The 19938-nt window shown below is 47.9% G+C and overlaps 1 protein-coding gene across 1 annotated transcript in view; it reads right to left on the reverse strand.

Moving 5' to 3' along the window:
* Positions 1-776: 776 nt before the first annotated feature.
* The window catches only part of PHLPP1 (PH domain and leucine rich repeat protein phosphatase 1), a 206478-nt gene continuing 187316 nt past the window's right edge, over positions 777-19938 (reverse strand). The window contains exons 13-17 of the mRNA XM_032311375.1: positions 18060-18190; positions 13692-13796; positions 6256-6450; positions 3898-4126; positions 777-2898 (exon numbers count right to left, since the gene is read on the reverse strand). Coding sequence (XP_032167266.1) covers positions 1762-2898; positions 3898-4126; positions 6256-6450; positions 13692-13796; positions 18060-18190 — 1797 coding nt within the window. The 3' untranslated portion in view covers positions 777-1761. The remainder of the gene's footprint in view (positions 2899-3897; positions 4127-6255; positions 6451-13691; positions 13797-18059; positions 18191-19938) is intronic.

Here is a 19938-nt window from a genome sequence, read left to right on the forward strand (position 1 = left end):
CCCGTGGTCTTCGTGAATTTCACAGTGTACGTTTGTACAGGTAGCCAGACCCGGAAGAAAGCGCGGCCATTACCAAGACAAGGCTGGTCCGCTGCTGTGGCCCCCAGCGAACGGGCAGCCCGTCACCGAGTCTATAGTTTAGGAATACTAATTGCCTGTCCTGGCACTGAGCTAGCTAGGGACCCCTGCAGGGCCGGCCTGAAAAGGAAGACAGGTCTGCCTGGGAAACTGGCCCATGTGAGCTAGAGAGGCCCAACAGCATCTAGAACATGTGGTTCATGAGGTACGAGGTTGGGGCGAAGGGGGGTGCTAGTGTCTGCAAACGAGGCCAGGAAGTCGGCTGGCTATACTGGATTTCCCGGTGGAGGAAACCTAGTGCTAGTGGTGGAGACGGGGGCAGCCAGTTCGACTTTCACTGTTCACATAAAGGTCTAGTAACCTGTTCATGTGGATCGAGGGGTCCCTGAGAGAATTGGAAAGAACTTGGCTTTGTGGGAGGAGTTTCCCGGGGAGCGCCTCTATATAACCTCTATCTGTCCCTGGTGATCATGACAAGAAATAGAAAGGCGGGAAGACCAGCCCTGCATGTTGCTGACCACAGGGTCCATTTCACTAACTCATTCAAGTCAGTTCACTTGTCGGGTGTTTTCCCTTCAAAAAAAAAATCAGGCAGAAATATCTGGTAGCCCCAAAGTTACATCCATTCATTCCAAACCCAAGCTGGGTGTGATCTTAGAGACACACCTGGCTCCTGGGACAAAAGCAGATGGGTCTAATACTTGTAAATTTTATATTTATTATAACAAAAATTATGACATGTTCATTTGTGCATTCTGCTTTAATATAACTCTCGGTATGTCAGTGATCTAATTGAACGCTATACAATCATGCTGATTGTGACAGCAGTAAGGAACACGAAAAGTGTCTGCAAAAGTCAAGAGGCTGGGTGGGGGCAGGAGAGGAAGGAAGAGGGTCAGAAGCCCCTCGGGTGCAGGCTGGTTTCTAGCAGCCCAAGATCCACCTTATTTGGACAGAAGTGCTCTCTTCTGGGTCAGCCGCGCACTGAGTGAGCTCCAAGGGTGGAGGGGGGTAGGGTGGGGGGTGCTGTGGGGCAGGGTTGGGGGGGGTAGGAACGTGGGTTGTGTAGGCTGTGTCCTTATGCCAAAACTACAAAACATCTGAAGCGTCACTATACAACACTGAGCTATTTACAATAGAAATTTCTCAATCAACTGTTCTCTCAGAGAAAATTAGTGAATCCCAGTGACTTAAGTCACCTGACAGAGTAAAGCAACTCCTAGGAGTTAGTCTCCATATTCTACAAATGTCTGTCATTTTCAAGACAAAAAAAAAAAAAAAAAAAGGCCTTCCCCTCCCCCCAAAGAAATACAGAATTACAATATTATTAAAGTCATTTAGCACTGGCAACCGGCCCTGCCTTCCGAACAAAACAACAAAAAGCCGTTTTAAAAAATATTACATTATCATTAACCGTTTCTCTGTAATATATTAAACCTTTTGTTCTTTGTCTTTACACGTCTGAGATGTTAGGGGAGGAGGTTAACAAATTTAAACCCTGGGGTAGAGCATCACCGGAAGAAGAGTGGAAATTGTGAAAAAAATGGCCAACGGGAGGAGAAGGGCGCGGGCGGGGGACGTGGGGCGGGCGTGGAGTGAACCCCTGGTTTAACGTGAGCCTGCGAGACTCGTGCAACTCGGTCTTTCTCGGTTAGTTTATTTGTGAACCAGCGCTCGGGTGGGTCATAGCGGCGTGTCACAGTAGTCCGGCAGCGGGTCCCCGGGGCACGGCCGCGGCGGCGGCTGCAGGGGCGGCGGCGGCTGCTGCTGCTTCATCATCTCCTTGACCTCCTCCTCCAGCTCCGGGGGGATGATGAACTGGTCCTCGGGGTCCGGCTGCGCCGGCGCCGCGAAGTAGCCCCCGGGCTTGCGGAGGGGCGCGTCCGCGGCCACCTCGATCACGTTGTGGCTCCGCTCCTGCGGCGCCACCGAGCCGTTGGCCCGGCGCCGCCCGATGGTCCCCGCGGCCGCGCCGTCCGGCCTCCGGGGCGGCCCCGGCTCGTCCTCGTTGGCGCTGATGACGATGCCCTCGTCGCTGGCCTCGGCCGGCGGGTGCGGCGGCCGCCGCTTCTCCTTCTCCCGCGCGCGGCCGCAGTGGATGTCCACCTCGACCTCCACGCGGCTGCCGTTGCTGAAGACGCCCTCGATGGGCTCCTCGTCGTCGCTGTCCAGGCCGTTGTCGGAGAAGGCGCTGGAGAAGGTGGCGCTGGACAGCTGCCGCTGGAAGCAGTGCGCCAGGCCGCCGGGGTGCAGCAGGCAGCGGGGCTCGCCGGCGCCCGCGGGGCTGCTGTCGGGCGGCGCGCCGGGCGGGGGCTCGTCGGACGCGGTGGAGCCCACCTCGCTGCTCATCTCGGACGCCGACAGCTCGCTGCTCATCTCGGACGCCAGCCCGCTGCTGGACGACGGCACGCCCGGCGCGTCGGCCGGCCGCTCCCTGCCCGCCATGCCCGCGGGCGGCGGGAAGAGGCCGGGGCTGGGCGGCGGCCCGGCGCCGCCCGCGCCCAGCTCGCAGCAGCAGAAGCTGTCCTCGGGGACGCTGAGCTGCACCACCACAGCGCTCAGGCTGTCGTGGCAGCCGTAGCTCTGCGCCAGCGTGCACAGCTTCTTGGCGGCGGCCAGCGCGTCGGGCACATGGCGCACGGCCGCCACCGCCTCCTCGACCGACAGGCTGTCCCACAGGCCCTTGCTGCCCAGGATGAAGAACTCGTCCTGGGGCGTCAGGGGCACGGACTGCACGTGGGGGCGCGGCACGACGCTGGGGTGCAGGAAGGTGTAGCCCAGGATGCGCGTGGACTCCGTCACTCCGTTCACCTTGCCGTCCTGCGGGGGTTGGGGGATGGGGGGTAAGGCAAGTGGGGCGCAGAGAACGCCCCCCCCCCCCGCCCCCTCCACCAGCCAGGCTGGCCTCGTCTCTCCCCGGACTGACCAGCTCCTGCCACGGGATACGGGGCTGCATGCGGTGCTGGGGGTCCTGGGGGCGTTGGGGGCCCTGTGGGGGGGGGGGAAGGGGATCTCTCGGCTCCTGCAGCCCCGCACCATCTCCCGGCACACAGGGTGGGCTCAGCACTTTGTGGGGAGCCAGGGACCAGGGCAGCTCCCCAGGGCCTGGAGTTGGGGACCAGGGCAGCTCCCCGAGGGCCCAGAGTTGAAGGGTTGCTGTAAACCCCGGCCTGGGGCTCCGCCCTGGCAGGTTTCTCAACAGAACCACTGTGAGCAGCTGTGGCCAAGCCACCCTTGTGGTGGAGCCGTCCTGTGCGACGGGTGGAGGAGCAGCTCCCCTGCCTCCCCCTGCCACCCGCCCAGAGCGCTCTTCACCCAGCCGTGAAGACCCAGTGTCCCCGTGGGGGCTGGGGCTGCGAAGAACCGGAGTGGCACGGCGCTCCCTCACTCAGGCACAGGAGCCACGCTCCAGAAATCACAACTGGCCGCTAATGCACTGATCCGCGGGTCTCAGAAGACAGGACGGATCCGCGGCGTTGGGGAAAGGAAGCTCAAAGGCTTCCAAGGCCAAGCCTGCAAGCGGCAGAGTCAGGGTACCCTGATCCCAGTAGTGGATCTTGGCGCGCCCCGTCAAGTCCCGAACCGGAGCCTTCACAGAAGAGCTGGTGAGCCTCAGGTGAGCTAAGGCCACGAGGCACTGGGCAGAGCCTCGGACCCAGGGAAGCCATGGAGAAGTCGTTCACGATCCCTCTGTGATGCCTTGGCCTCTCATTCAGAGCCTCTGCTTTGTGACCCTGCAGACTTGGGATGTTGCCGGCTTCTGCCATGACCCTGGCCCCCTCCTCCCTGCCACCCCGGGGAAAACCGCGCTCTCCTCACCTCCGTGATAATGGCCTTGTGCTGTTTAATTCTCTTCCGTTCTTCCTCACAGCTCATGACGTACGATCGGGACAGCGGCAATGGCTTCCCGTTCCGACAGAGAACCGTTTGGCACTTGCCCACATTCGCAGAGGTCAAGGTGAAAGACCCTCCTGGGTCCGTGGGATCATGCTTGATATGACAGAGGACAGCAGCGCCTCCAAGTTTCTGCCCCGCGGTTCCAAGTTTCCTGGAATCCAGAGAGCACAGGTAAAAACCCAGACACAACCTGTCAGGGTCACTTTTGCTAACTCAGCAGGAGGAGAAACACAGTCCGGGTTCCACTCGGCCTCTCTCACCAAAGCAACTTGGAAGGGCGTGTGTGCGGCGTCTGTCCCCAACCCCAGCCCTCTTGTCGGCTCACAGCTCGGGGAGGGTCACTTCACCGCTGAAGGAGCCTTGGTCCGGCTGCATCCGGCCTCCTACTGCCTCATCATGACGCTGCAGGGACGGCCGCGGAAGGGCTAGTTCTCTCCCCGTCCGCCTCTTCCCATGCCCTCCGCCCCAGCGAGGGAACCGAGGGAGCCCTTCAACAGGCGTCACGACTCCACACACAGACCCACGCACCTCAGCGTGACCTGGACGCCCACGTCTTGACCTTTGTAAGGACACTGGCTGGTAGGAAGGAGCCTTTAATTTCGGGACCATTCATGTTCTTGCCTTGCCTTTCTCTACCAGTGTTACTTATTCCAGAATATTCACAGGAAGGACTGTCTAGTGACCAAAGGGCTGGAGATCCACTCCTTTTATCCGTGACCCCACTCTCCGCACGGAGCACGCGCAGCACCCGCACGTTCTGACAAAAGGAGCCCAGAATTCCTGTCCCAAGCCTCCCAGTGCCCGGCCAACCCTGAGTGGTACCGAAGCCAGAAGGCGAAGACAGGCTCGTTTTCCAGGGCAGCCCTGCGGGTCCTGTCAGCTCCTGTCAACGGTCAGTGGTAGGCGGCAGCGGCACCAGCCATGGAAACCAGCGCTGCCCGCTCGACTGAGTTAGGATGTCAGCCCCAGGCAGACACACGGTTCCCCGGGGGCGGAGGAAGATCACTCCCGATCCCACGTCCTCTTACCAGGGAAAAGACGGGCCTATGAATGGCGCCGGAGATGAGTTGACAGTCCGGGTCTGTGAGCTCGGTCCCGTGGCCTTCCCTGACCAGACGGGGCCGGAGGCCTGACCAGGGGGGCACTGCCTGCCCCCTTTCAAGGCACAATGGCTCCTCTGAGCAAAGCCAGCAACTGGACAGTATGTGGGGACCAGCACAGCTGGGGGAGCAGAGTTTGAGGTTCTTAATTCTTGTTCCGTGCTCGAGTGTCGATAGACAGTGGACCTCTCTGGAGCGCGGGCGTGACGGGGGTGCGTGTGCACGTTCGTGCATAGGAGGATTTGTGTTTGCTTCGTTCCCCAGGACACAATGGTGATAAGAACAGAAAAGCAGATCGATGTGGCTGGTTGTTGGGACGTCCTCTGCGGTCCTACTACCTGCACCGGGTCAAACTCTGGCTGCGTCATCTACTAACGAGAAACTCGTTTTCCTTCTCTGTACCTCAGTTGCTCATCGGTAAGGTAAGTACATTCTACCCAGTGAGATAGTTAATGTTGCTGTACGGCATGTGGGGTATTTAAAACAATGACTGGTGCATGTTAAGGGATCACGAAATACTATCTGTTATCAGTAGTTAATTGCTAACGGTAGGTGCCCGCTGGAATCTGAAGGACAGAAGCGAGTCCAGAAGCAGCGCGCCTCACCAGAGCGCTCTACCGAGCTCTTCAGGTCTCGGGGTAACTTTAAGGCTGCTCCCAACCAGCACTCTGAGCAGATTCTTTCTCTACCCTTGTTGCAAAGCTACTTGCTCTGGCGGATGACCGCGGGAGAGAAAGAGGAGCGCTCGGCATTGCTCTCGCGACCTTGAGCACACGCCCCGTGGCCTGGGCCCATGGCAGTGTGTGCCGTACAGGATGGACAGACAATTCCTTCACAACCTGCAAAGCCACTGCAGTGACTTGAGGAGGAGCAATTCTTTGAAGGAGGGAATGCTTGTGGCATTCGCCCCTGAGAGTTACCAACACAGTTTCAGTTTCTACAGTGACCAAAAGCTCTACACTAAATTCCTGTCACTGACTCAGCCTCCTACAAGGTCGTCTGAGCACCAGTATGTCTTGAGTGGACACTGTCCAGCCCTGATCCTGACGCAAAACCAGATCACCTGAATGCCTCCTGCATGCCCTCGGGGGACAAACAGTGCTTTGAGACCACTGGCCAAACACTCATGGAGAGCAGGGCGGAGAGCAGGAAAACCCAGCGGGGATAGGAAGGTTCTTACCTTTGCATGACAATGAATGTGTTCACCATGTACTCCTCCTCGTTTTTTGTCTTCTGCAGCTCTTCGGCCAGAATGTCACTCATGGTGCACTGGAGGAGGTAGGGTACCTCGACATTCCGGTCTCCATCAAACACCCCGTACAGGGCCTCCCGGCTGTCACAGAAGTTGTTCACTGACAGCGCCGCAACACACAACCTGCAGGGCGAGAGTGATGGGTGCTGAGTACCTGCGGGGCGAGTGTGATGGGTGCTGAGTACCTGTGGGGTGAGAGTGATGGGTGCTGAGTACCTGCGGGGCGAGAGTGATGGGCGCTGAGTCCGCCCTCCTCCCTTCCCCAGCCCAACACTGTGGCCAGTCTTGTTGCCTCCTTCCTGACCTCAGACGGGGAAGAGTAACTAAGGCAAACTCACCCCAGCTAACTGATTCCAACTCATTTCCTAAAGCAAAGAAGAATGATGAACACTGATACCTCACATAGGCCACCCTCCCCCCCAGTCTTCTGATTTTTTTTTAAGGTTTTATTTATTTGACAGATCACAAGTAGGCAGAGAGGCAGGCAGAGAGAGAGGGAGGAAGCAGGTTCCCCGCTGAGCAGAGAGCCCGACACGGGGCTCAATCCCAGGACCCTGAGATCATGACCCGAGCCGAAGGCAGAGGCTCTAACCCACTGAGCCACCCAGGCGCCCTCTGATTTTATTTCTGAATGGCAGACAAAGAAAAAGAAGAGGAGGTATGGGAAATAAAACAAGATTCTGAGTCCATACATCCACAAGTATTCGTAACACGTTTATTAAGGGAACTTCCACACTGGGCAAAGCTGGAGTGCCAACCGGAACACTGGGCCCTTTTGTTATGTTTTTTTTTGCTTTTTGTTTTCCCTCAAACAACTTAAAAACGCAGGACAAAACAAACCAAGACACCAAACCAGTGGAACAACGGGACTCAGACACCGACTGGTAAGAGGCTCGGGTCACAGAGCGAGCATGAAGCCGTCCAGCTTACTGCCCGGAGGAAGTTTCTGGGCTTCAGCAGGGGAAAGAGCTAAGGGAGCAGGCGGCCGCTGGCGCTGCGGGCGACGCCAGCGAGGGAGGTGGGCGTGCGCTCTGGAGGCCGGCGGGGCCTCTGCACCCTGAGCCTCTCCACAAGCGCGTTGTTTCCAAGTCACTTCCCCGCGGCCCACAGACCGCCCGAGTGAAACCCCGCGGGCAAAGCGGAGCGGCAGACACACGAGGCCAGGGCACCCGTGAGCGCGGGGCAGCCTCAGGCAGACACGCCGGGAACTGGAGTCTTCAAGAGACAAGAGAGAACAGGAAAAGCCTTTGAAGAATTTACTGCTGGAAAAGATTTCAAAAGATGAAAACTGTAAACCTACAGATACAAGCAGCTTGACAAATAGGAGCAAAGAAAATGGAAAAACAACAACAGCGGCTGGTAATCAGGACTCAGGACGGGGGCGGGGCGGGGCGGGGGGCAGGCAGAGGGACAAAGACAAGGACACAGCAGAGCAGCGCCCTCGAAGTCCTGACAGTAAGACACTGTCAGCCTGCATTTCTAAATCAGTGAAAATTGCTTTCATCTCTGCCTCCTTGTTCTCTATCAAATAAATAAGTAAAATCTTAAAACAAAAAATTGCTTTCAGAAGTTAAGGTGCAATAAAGACATTTTCAGATGCACAAAAACTGACCAAGACCGGCAGCGTAAGAAACACAAAAGGAGTACATGAAGCAGAAGAAAATACCAGATGGAAATTATAAGGAATGACAAAGAGATGAGTAAATATAAAACTCATTCGAAAAATCATTTTCAAGCAGTGATTCCCAATGGGGGCAATTTTATCCGCGGGACACATTTCTGATCGTCACAGTTGGGAGGGACAGTGCGGCTGACACGTGGTGGGCAGAGGCCAAGGGGGGGTTGTTTGGCCTCCTCTAAAGCACAGGACAGTCCCTCCCTCCCTGCCTGCCTCTGGCTCAAAATGTCAATAGCATGGACGCTGAGAAACACTGCTTTAGAAAATGACTATTAAAGTAAAAATGATAACCACGTATTTTGGAGTTTTTAACATAAGTAAAACATGACAACGGCACAAAGACCAGGAGACGGGAAACGGAGATACACATTGTAAGGTTCTTAGATGTAAAGTGATAGATTAACTTCTTATTTGAAGGTACACTATAATTAAAGATATACTACAAATACTGAACAAAAGGCATAACTAATAATGATTAAAGGAGATAAAATGGAATCATAAATCCAAAAGAACGAAGAAAAAGAGAAAAGGAACAAACAGATGAGACAAATAAAGAACAGTTGGCAGATTTAAACCTAACCAGCTCATTTCATTAAATCTACAAGTGGTCTAAATACTGCCCCAGAAGACAAAGTCAGACTGGATTGGAAAGAAAAAGAAAAAAGAAAAAAAAAAAAAACCCCAAAACCCAAACCAAGATCTGACTATATGCTGCCTATAATAAACCTACTTTATATATAAAAAGGTTAAAAGTAAAAGGATAAAAGATATACTAAACCAATCCAAAGGAAACTGGGGAAGATACATTAAGATTAAAGTATATTACAGAACAAAGAATATTACAGATATAGTCATTTGATAATGAAAAGGATCAGTTCATTCATCATAAAGCTACAACATCTTAAATGTTTATGCACTTAAGACAACTTTGAAATATATGAAGCAAAACTGATAAAACTAGGAGAAACAAACCCATAATTACAATCTCTCAGCCAATGACAGAACAAGTAGATAATCAGATACTCAAGACTTCAACATCATCAACCAACTTGATCTAATTGACATCCTACCCCAACAACAACAGAATACTCATTTTTTCCAAATGTAGAGAATACTTTCCCAGACAGACTCTAGGTCATAAAAAGTCTCAATAAATTTGAAGGATTCAAGTCATTCAAAGTACATTCTCCATATTGGAGAAATTGCTTAGAAGGAAATTCATAGCTCTAAATGCTTTTATTAGAATATTAATGTTCTAAGCTCAAATCAATGACCTAAACTTACACTTAAGAAATTAGAAAAGAGCAAAACAAACTGAAAGCAAGCAGAAAGGAAATAATAAAAATAAACAGAAATCAATAAACTAGAAAGCAGAAACAGGTGGAAATCAACAAGACCAAAAGCTGGTTCTTTGACAATATCAATAAAATTAATTAACCTCTAACCAAACTGATCACTATAAAAAGACAAATTACCAGTCTCAGGAAGGAGAGCACAGATCCTACAGATTTTAAAAGATAATATTATGAACAAGTCTGTCAAACTTGAAAACTAGATGAGTGGAATAAATTCCTTAAAAGACCTAAATTACAAAGGTTCATTCTAGAAGAGATAGATAATCCCATAGCAAAGAAATAGAATGTATAGTTAGATACCAAAGAAAATTCCAGGCCCGGATGGCTTTTATTGGTAAATTCTACCAAACCTTTAAGAAAGAAGGATCAATTCTGTACAAACTTTTCAAGAAAACTAAAGAGGAGGAAACACTCCTTAACCATGAGTCCAGCATTGCTCTGATACCAAAGCCAAAGACATCACAAGACAACTGCAGGCTAATGCCCATCATGAACACAGACAGACGTGAGCACCGAATTACCAGCAAACGGAATCCAGCAGCAAATGAAAAGAATAATACATCACGCATGACCAGGCAGAATTCATCCTGGGCACGCAAAGCTGATTCAACATTCAAAAACCCATGTAATTGACCATCATCAACAGACTACGGAGGCAAACATATGGTCATCTCAACTGAATGCAGAAAAAGCCTATGACAAAACATTTAGCAAAGCATGATTAGAAGCCAATATTCTTAATCTGATAAAGGGTGTCTACAAAAATACCTTCAGTAATCACATTTGATATGAAAGAATCTGTTCTCACCAAAGCTATGTGGAGGATGATAAATGCATGGGAAGACGGTCAGCATCATCGGCCAGGATGAAAAGCAAAATTACACCACATGGAGCTATGACTATTAGAACGGCCAAAACCGCCACCGCCACCTTACAACAGGAAGCACCGGTATGGGTGTGCGGCTACAATTCTCACACGCTGTGGCTGGGAATGCAACACTGCAAAGGAATCTGGCAGTCTTAAGGAACTAAATATATATAATCCTACTCCTAAGTATTTACCCAAGAGAAAACAGGTTTGCACAAAAACCTGTACACGACTCTTTAGAACATTTACAGCTGTATTTGCTAGAAACCTGGGACTCTACATCGATTTCAGATGGTGAACGGATGATGACAATATATTCATGCAATGGAGGAGTACTCAGCGGTAAAAGGGAACTAATATGTGACATCACAGATGAATGTAAAATGTATTACACTAAGTGAAACAAGGTAGCCTGAGGCAGCGTCTTCTATATAATTCCATCTATGTGACATTCAACAAAAACAGGTCAAGAGCCGCCAAGGTCTGGGGTCAGGAGGAGAACTGACAACATGGTCACGGGAAAATTCTGGGGGTGCTGGAACTGCTCTAGAACTTGACTGTGGTGGTAGTTACACAATCACATCCTTTCATCAAAACCTGCAGGGCTGTGCTCTTAAAAGGGTGAATTTTATTGACTATTATTGACTATTAATAACTTCTTATTCTTGTTCTTATTAATAAGAACAGTAAAGCACTTATCTACATCATGGATAGATGGAGATAGAAACCTGAAAAAAATAACCTTAGCTCACCCAGAGTTAGGGGATAAACAGTCCTAAGAACCATTACCCTTAACAGCTCACACTCACACGCCTGTTTACTATACAGCCCGTGTTATTCTAAGTACTTCACGTATATGTGACTTGGGATCCTTACAACAACCCTATGACATGGACAGGCACTAGTTTTAGTGCCATTCTACAGTTGAGGAACTTTAGCCAAAGAGAGGTTGAGTAACTGCCCAAGGTCACAGAGCAAATACGTAGGAAGCTCAGATTCAAAGTCGGGCAGCCTGGCTCTTCCGTCAGTACTCTGAAATTCCTGCCTCCATTTATTAAGGAAAATAAGTCTTCCTAAGTTACACGGCTATTTGTAGCAAAGTAAAATTTAATAATCCTAATTCCATCTTCCTTCTGTAAGCTCCCCTTGCTAGTCAGAATGAGGCTATGCATTTAAAAAAAAAATCTTTAAAAAATACAGTAGTGATTCTTTTCTACTAAAACTTCCTGTTTTTTAGTCTGAGAAAGAATAAATTCTTCAGTTGTAGCTCCCTGCCTTGGTTTCCCCAAAGGATCTGAAATGATCGGCTAGGGAGGCAACACCACCAGCCTTGGGGAGGGGGAAAAGAACAGAGATGTGGGACCAGAAGGCAGGCACAGCCTCTCTCATCCTTCAAGATGGCAAGCCTCAAGCTTCTTGTCTATGCGACCACTTTATCGACAATTCAAAACAGAACAAAAACCAAACAACACTTGAGAGACTTCTGGGAAAACCAAAGGGAAAAAAAGTAAGGGGAAGTGAAGTGAGGACCCGGGCATCGTGGACGGTGAGGGGCCGGTAGCCTGTTCTGTAGTGCAGACGGTGGTCTGCAGTGCGCTTGCTGTGGGACCGTGCGCTGAGCTGGGTGCTTATTGACGTACTTTTGTGTACTTATGTTACACTTCAGTGTAACCTTTTTTTAAAAAAGTTGGGGCATCTGGGTGACTCAGTCAGTTAAGCATTTGACTCTTGATTTCAGCTCAGGTCATGATGTCATGATCTCAGGGTCATGAGATCAAGCCCCTGCTTAGTCTCCCCGTTGGGGTTGGGTGTGGCCCCTGCTTAAGATTCTCGCTCCTTCTGCCCCTCACCCGCCCTGCTCCGGCACACAGTCTCACTCAGAAAAAGTAATGGTGGAGGGGGAATTATGCAGAGAAAAAAGGTCTAATTGGTCTCTTGCTTCATTAATATAGAGGAGTAGATAATACATTTTAGTATCCAGAGATGTTTAAGAGCCAATCTTGGGTTTCACATCAGTGTTCTGGAATTCGAAAGCAGTTTCACGTACTGGTGGTTATAAGCAAGACCTGGGTCTTTTAAAAAGATCTCCAGAAAGGAACTCTTGAGTGCTCCAAAGAATGTACTAATTTCTCCCCGAAGGACAGTGCTAACACAAGGCAAAGTACACAGAACTAATACAACAACCAGAGCCTGGGCATAGCTGGTTATCCTGCCTTTACGGGGCGAACGGAGCAGAGGTGCTGAGGTGCGGCTGCCTCTTCTCCAGACAGCACAACGCCACGTCCCACCCTTAGGGAAAGAAGGACCAACGTGTCAGGTCCAGAACCTGATTCTGATTTCTGCTCAAAGCAAAAAAAAAGGGGGGCAGCATGGCAACTGCAAGTCCATTTTTTATTTTCCATGAAAGAGATTCAGCTGGTCAGTGGTTCCCATTCCTGGATGCACACTAGAGTCACCTGGGGGAGATCTTCAAACACTCTGAAATGCTGGGCGCAGGTTAAAGATTTAAGTTCTTCACCCGACCGATTCTAATGTACACCCAGGGTAGAATGTTCAGTAATACGGAGTCGTCTTCCACTTTTGTTCTTTCCCTATTCTCCGTATTTCATGTTGTGATACCTTAGCTAATGACGGCTATTCTAATTTATGGGAGGCTCTCCTTTTCTGGTATAATAAAAAGCCTGAAGAGCTTGATTCAGTTCCCAGGAAAATCAGTATCTGCACCTGAGACAGGGAAGAAAGAGAAACTGACACTGAGATGGACACATCCTGGCAGCAAGACAAGCAGCTGACGTCACAGGGAATGAAACGGAAACTCCTGCCAACCTAATTCTTTCTTTTTTAAAGACTTCTTCATTTATTTTAGAGCGTGTGCATGAAAGCCAGTGTGTGAGCTGGGGGGTGGGGGTGCAGAGGGAGAAAAAGCCTTAAGCAGAATCCCTGTGGAGCGCAGAACCCCCCCATGGGGCTCAATCCCAGGACTGGGAGATCGCAACCTGAGCTGAAATCCAGAGCGGCTGCTTAACCCGCGGAGCCGCCCCGGCGCCCCCGCCCCGCCAACCTAGGCTCTAAGACACCGCTCCACGGGGCCACAATCACGGCCACTTCTCCCCGAATACTATCCCCTGTTTTGCTTGGTAAACAGGCTTCAGACAAAGATAGACTTCTCCAAGGGGCAAGGATGCCTTTCAAACCGGAGGCTTTCTGCAAACCCTGGAGTCTCCTGTAGACCGAATGTGTCCATCACCCTGTCTCCTAGCAACATCCTCACAAAGACAAGAGTGTGTGATGCCACGCATGGCTTAGCTCACTGTTCTTGGAAGGCCTGAGGTGGCCTCCCTTTGGGGAATCCTGCTCAGATCGCTGTGACACGAGGCCAAGTGTGGGTTAGCACTGTGTGTCTCCCCCACCACAGGAGGGGGGGGCGGCCTCGAGGTGCTTCTCACGCCCAAGTTTCACCCACTTGTTTTTCACCCCCGAGGCTTCGGTGTAGCCGTGGCTCCAGACAGCTGGGGCTCCAGATGCGTCTCCCGAGGAAGGCTGATCAATCTTGAAGCAGCGGATATTACTAATGAGAGAAAAGGAAGGGGCGGAATCATTAAAATCAAATCCGTGTGAAATGCTACCTTTCTTTGAGAAACAAAAAACACCTGCTAAGTACTCTGTACTTAGCATTTGTGTTTAATGCGTCTAAAATACAGCAAGAACTAGCTACTCAAAGTGAAAACAAAGAGGCATGAAAATTAGTTTTTATCAGCATCCTAGGGTGGTGATTTGAGACCTTGACACATCACACTTGGATGGCTACTGCCTCCTGGGAAGAAGAGGCCGGCTCTCAACCTTGGTGTAGAAAACACGACATTGGGTGTATTCTTAAAGCATGAACACCCAGATTTGCAAAGTACGAAACCTGAGCCACAATAATACTGTATTTGAATGATTTGAGGAAACGCCGCAACATGCATCCTCAAATCCAATTTCTGCCTGTAATCTCCCCTTCTGGTATTTCACAAATACTGAGGAGCTTCTGATTCCTTGCTCACTTGCAGCCGTTCGTGCTAAGACTAATATAAAATTATGAAATAAAGGGTATTTCAATAAATCACACACTAACTCTGTGAATGTAACTGGGAGACAAGTCATGTTGCCTTGGGGTCACGCGCCACAACTGGACGGAAGACAAAAACTCGAGAAGTCTTATTAAAAACCACCCTACTAGGAGGGATTCTGTGCCCCCAGACAGGAAGTCCTACAGCTGTGAAACAGTTTTTTTTTTTTTTTTTTAAAGGCTGGCTACCACACCGTGAGATAAATCCTACTTACTTATAAACTGCCACTAGTTTTTTCCCCCTGTTACATACGCAAGAGAAAAAGCTTACATATAATCTCTTAACATAAACACTTTTGTCATGACCCCAAGAATTTAACTCCAAAATACAACAAACACTGAATATCCTTCAACTCTAGCAAGTAAATCGATATCTAACTGCGTTCATGCTGATTCTAGAAATAGCTGGTAGCAATTTCTTTGAAATTTAAAAATATTTCGTGAAAGAAAAGTTTCTACTCTCAATTACCAGCAGACATTCATTCTTCCCTTTATCCTGCACTGGAAAGACGCCAACAGAAAATCCTGAAGTAAAACGAATACCTTATTTTATAGCAGAGCTGTATATCCTCTTTTCAAAGTTTTCAATCCTAACAATAAAAGAGGGCATTTGAAAAGACAGGCTGGCATGAGCTGCTGTTCCTATGGCCGGGCACTAGATCTCACCCATGCAGAACAGTAAGCGAGTGAGATGCTTTCTTAAGGCCTACCCAAGGTTCTCATCACATCTGCGCTACCTTTTGGAATTCCAGAGAAAAATGGAGGGCTCATTTCTAAAGATATTTATACTTTTTATAGAACTCAGAACCGTCAAAGAAATAATTCCATTTCCTAGCCTGAAATTAAAGAAAAAATAATCCTTAAACGCCCCCACCAGTCCCTTCTGGTGAAGCGGGTGTTTCGCCCTCTCTGCCGAGCTGAACAGAGCGCGGCTGTGCACAGGGGTCAGACATGAGCTGAACATTGACTCTTGCATGTCTTTAAGTAAGTCCAGGAGAACACAGGCGCTGGAGCTCAGTCACACAGAAGAGCCAACACATGAACTCGCTGTGGCTCGTGCCCAGTAACCAGGCAAAGCCTCCAGGAGCACAAGAAATACATTAGACATGGAAGCTCTCCCACTTTATGAGAAAGCCGCAGCCTTCTTGCTGTCAAACAGAAGGCAACATGTTTACATAAAAGTGTTACAATTTCATTGTTACCTTTTTAAAATCTGAGAACCCATGTGTTTCTTTGTAGCAGCTCAGGCCAGTCCGGCATCATGTTCACCACAGAGACTTTAACAAATAGATTTTTCTTACACTTGTGTAATAGTGGGGTAATTCTTTTTTCTAATTTTCTTTGTTCTAATTAAGATTCTCGCTCCTTCTGCCCCTCCCCCTCCGTGCTCTTGGACATACTCTCACTCAGAGAAAGTAATGGTGGAGGGGGATTATGCAGAAAACCAGGTGACATCACGAGTATTTCCCCATGGCATTTTACGTTCATCCTAAAGATAATTAGATATAGCGTCATGACTACCTCTGTGCCTAAAATGAGCACATTTCTGGTTATTTTTTAGAAATAATAGAAACAGAAATAGAAAACCTTGGTCTAAGTATGTGAATATTTTAAAAAGCTTGATACAGATTCAATACATTTTAAGAAAAGTTATGTCAATTTACAGTACTCCAGGGGTACCAATTTGAGGGAGGAAAATGTTATTTAAATATTTAATATTTCCTTGATATACTAAGGCTGAACATCATGTTTTCATGTACCTATCTATACTTCTTTTGTGAAATGTTAATGGTCTTTGCTTGTGTGCTGAGTACTTTTAAGAATATTTTCTGTCGAGAACATTAATACTTTTATTTTTTCCTCTTTTTGGGCCAGTGTTTCTTCTTAGTTTGTCAATTGCCTTTTAGAGTTACCCTTGATTCCTTCTGGAAAGAAATTTCAAACTTTTCTGTATAAAACATATTTTTAAATATTTATAACAGAAATATCACACCGATCTTTATATATTGATTTCTCCTCTTGTGAGCCCTGCCTCCCACCTACCCCCCCAACCCCGCCCATATTTTCTGGCCTAAAAAGTCATATATTCATAGGATTTTTTCTTATTCTAGAAATTATTTCATTTTATAGAGTTAACTCTTTAATTTAGCTGGAGTTTATTTGGGTGTGTAATACAAATTCAGCTTTCTCCTCCAAATAGCTATATCCATTAACTAATTTTGATATAATTATTTTTAACACAAAATTTCATCTATTTATAAAAATATTCAAAAGTTACCTGTATAAAGATGAAATATATATTGATAATCCATGCACTTTAGTTCTGAGAAGCCCCTTGGCAAGTAAGTAGGCCGTCCTCCTCATCATGTAGATGAGAAAACTAAGGTCTGTACAGACTCAAAGATTTGGGCCAAGGCTTCACATACTGATAAACGGTGGAGTGCGCCTAGGTCCCCTGCAGCTTCCCTACGACACTCTACTTAAGCTCCGTTCTTCCATTATATATTGAAAAAATTAAGTACCTAAAACCAACATGCACTAATAAGGCCAATTCTATCTAGAAATCACCTTGAGTGATGTTCAAATTTTGGCTTGCACTAAAAGCCTAGGATAATATTAATAGACCATTAATGCTACTCGCTTTTAAAATTCTACTCTTTCTCAGTTTTTTTCTGAGATAATGGTATATGACTTTCAACAGCAGACAGTATAACAGGGTTTAAGCATAAACGGCAAACATAATGACTACTGTGTATCAATGTCCAAGACTTAAGACCGGCTGCAAAAAAACAGTAAGAATTCCGAAAAGTGTAAAGAAGGTAAAGAAGACCATCCATAACCCTAGGATCCAGAGAATAACACTACTGTAACACTTTGTTTGCTGTCTTTGCAGGCATTTTCTAGGTGTACACAAGCACACACACCCAATGCGCACATATTTTGCAAAAAAGTGGGAACATACCATACAACCTCCTTGTAAACATTCTTCTCATTTAACATCATCTGCAGAGATCTTTAGAGTTAGTAATGTAACTCTACATCATTGCTTTCAATGGCTACATAGTATTCAGTTGTGAAGCATAATTCAAATTCTCTTGACTTTTAGAGTTCTGTGATAAAAAAATTTTTAAATACATCTTTTCTAATGAAGTTTCCTTTAATGTTTTACACAGTGAACTTGTAAGTCTCCACTGACATCAAGAATGAGACTGTAACAAAGAAATTCTTTCCCCAAGCAAGAAGATAACTTAGCAGGCTCTAACTACCCCACACTGCCACTTTTGCTTAAATAATCTGGATTTTAGTTGCACACTGTGCATTTTCCCCACATCTCGCATCTCCTTCCAAATCATTTCACAACATCTGCATTAAGCGTCACACCATGTTACCGGTAAGTGGGATGGAAATTTAGGTCTTGGCTAGTCATCGCGCTCCCCTTTCCTTCGGTCCCCTCCTCCCTCTCTGTGTTCACTATTCTTGTTCTCTTTTTGTCTGGATACTTCCTCGGGAACGGTCTGACGGGACACTTGAGTTTCCAAGTATTCGAAATTGGTTTTGGCCTTCCACGGTGGTAAACTACGGACTCACAAATCCCCTCGCGCGTGCGCAGGTACAGCTACTGAGTCCGCAGGTCCCTCATATTCTGTTCAGTGTTTTCTCTACATTGTAAATCCCGCCATCCGTGAACACAGACGGGGCCGCCGCACGCCCCAGAACACTTACTTCAGCAGTTCCAAGGTCTTGTGATCGAGGGCAAGTCGGGGGTTTCCCGTCAGGTCTAGTTCTTGCAGTTTTGGAGGCAGGTTTTCTGGTAAAGTGACTTCGCTCAGCTCATTACAGCTCAGGTCCACGCACTGAAGGACGAGGGGAACAGGAAGTGAGGGCCTGGAGGGGGTTCGGGGGCTCTGTGCTCCCACCCGCTGCCCTGAGAAGCGTCGGACCAGTCACCGCCACGATGCTGGCCAAGTGCAGAAAAACAAGGTTGTCTGCTACCCTCCCGTAAACACCTGAAACAGATTTTGCTAAATGCAGTTAAAATGTTTACTGTCTTTGACTAACGCAGAAAATTTGTGTTTTTTATTCTCCCCATCTTGATCCGTTTAAGCTTATCTCTATATTAAAAAGTAAGCATTCACTGAAAATCCTAAGCCCGGTTTTTCTCCTTGCTCACAAAATCTCTGCACCTGTTACGGCCACGGGGGTTACAGTTATCACATCAAAATGGAACAGTGAAGGGCTTTCTTAAGCCAAAACACTCGTAAAATGAGGAAAGGCAGGGAAACATCCAAAATGAGAAGATAATTCAAAAGAAGTTAAATAAATTGGTAAAAGACGAGCTGGTGGACACGCCTACTCGACGCCAAGGGAAACAGGCGTGAGTCGGACATGAAGCCCGCCCTCCAAGCACCCGCGGCCTGAACGCGCCCGCAGCTCCTGTCTCGTCTCATCTGGGAAACAGCCACAAAAAGGGTCAGCGTATTGATCAGAATAAAAATTAGGTGCTACCTGTGAATGGGGAAAATACATCCTTTCTCACAAAACCTTGTAAGGCTTAAATGAGGGAAGCCCTAAACTGAGGGGCTGCGTTTGTGTGGCGGGAGCAGGGAACGAGGGTAGACGGCAGCTCACCGGGTTCAAGACAGAACAAGAGTAATTGGCAATTTTTCTGGATAAATGAACATGTAACTCACAATTCAGCAGAATGGGCAGGAAGCATTTGACGATCTGGCTTGGGACAGTGGCTTATTAAAATTTAAGAAAATGCCTCTAGAGCCTCTTCAAGATTTTAAGATGGTTTGAAGGGCAAACTATATCCAAGAATTTTAGAATCTTAAAAATGGACAAACTCATTTTTATTTGGAAAAATTCTTGTCTGTTATGGGTTGGGGAGGGACAGAGACTGAATAAAGTGAAAACCTGCATTTTTTTGAGAAACAGATTCTCAACCGACTCCAAATGATGCAGTGTTTCCAAACTGCTTTATACCCTGTTCCCAAATGGAAGCAACGGTATAAAATTATATTGAAATTTAAAATAGTTACTCTTTCTTATGAGAGCATTATAACCATGGTACAAAAAGTTGGACCAGCAGAAAACCTTAGAAAAACCTTAGAAAATCTGCCTGAAATGCAGCACCCTAACACAACCAGTGTTCCTATTACTGGATTATTCATATAAATCCAAACTTAAAAAACGTAATTGTAGGCATGATTTCATCACATTTCACTTGTTCCATATCTGCACTCCCAACACCTTTGAGACCCTTAGTACTCTAAGTACATAAATTCACTTAACCTAAACACCAGGGAAACTCTCCTCTGCTTTTTGTTCTCCTTTTCCACTCATAAATAATGGTTGCATTAACAGTCACCTGGACTTCAGTGAAAAGCTGGTAATACTTATTACTGATGGGCCATTCGCCCAGGACATCCGTCAGCACAGAGAAGACAAATGGTACCGACACGATGTGCGGCGCAGTGATGAGACCCAAGCTTACGGGCTGCCGTGCGTGACTTAGAGCAAGTGATCGGCAGAAACAAATTCAGGTCAGAGCATGCACTCCAGGGAAAGACTAGAGACCTTTCCGAACATGACTCAATTT

This window comes from Mustela erminea, chromosome 13, assembly GCF_009829155.1.
Source record: "Mustela erminea isolate mMusErm1 chromosome 13, mMusErm1.Pri, whole genome shotgun sequence".
Classification (NCBI taxonomy): Eukaryota; Metazoa; Chordata; class Mammalia; order Carnivora; family Mustelidae; genus Mustela; species Mustela erminea.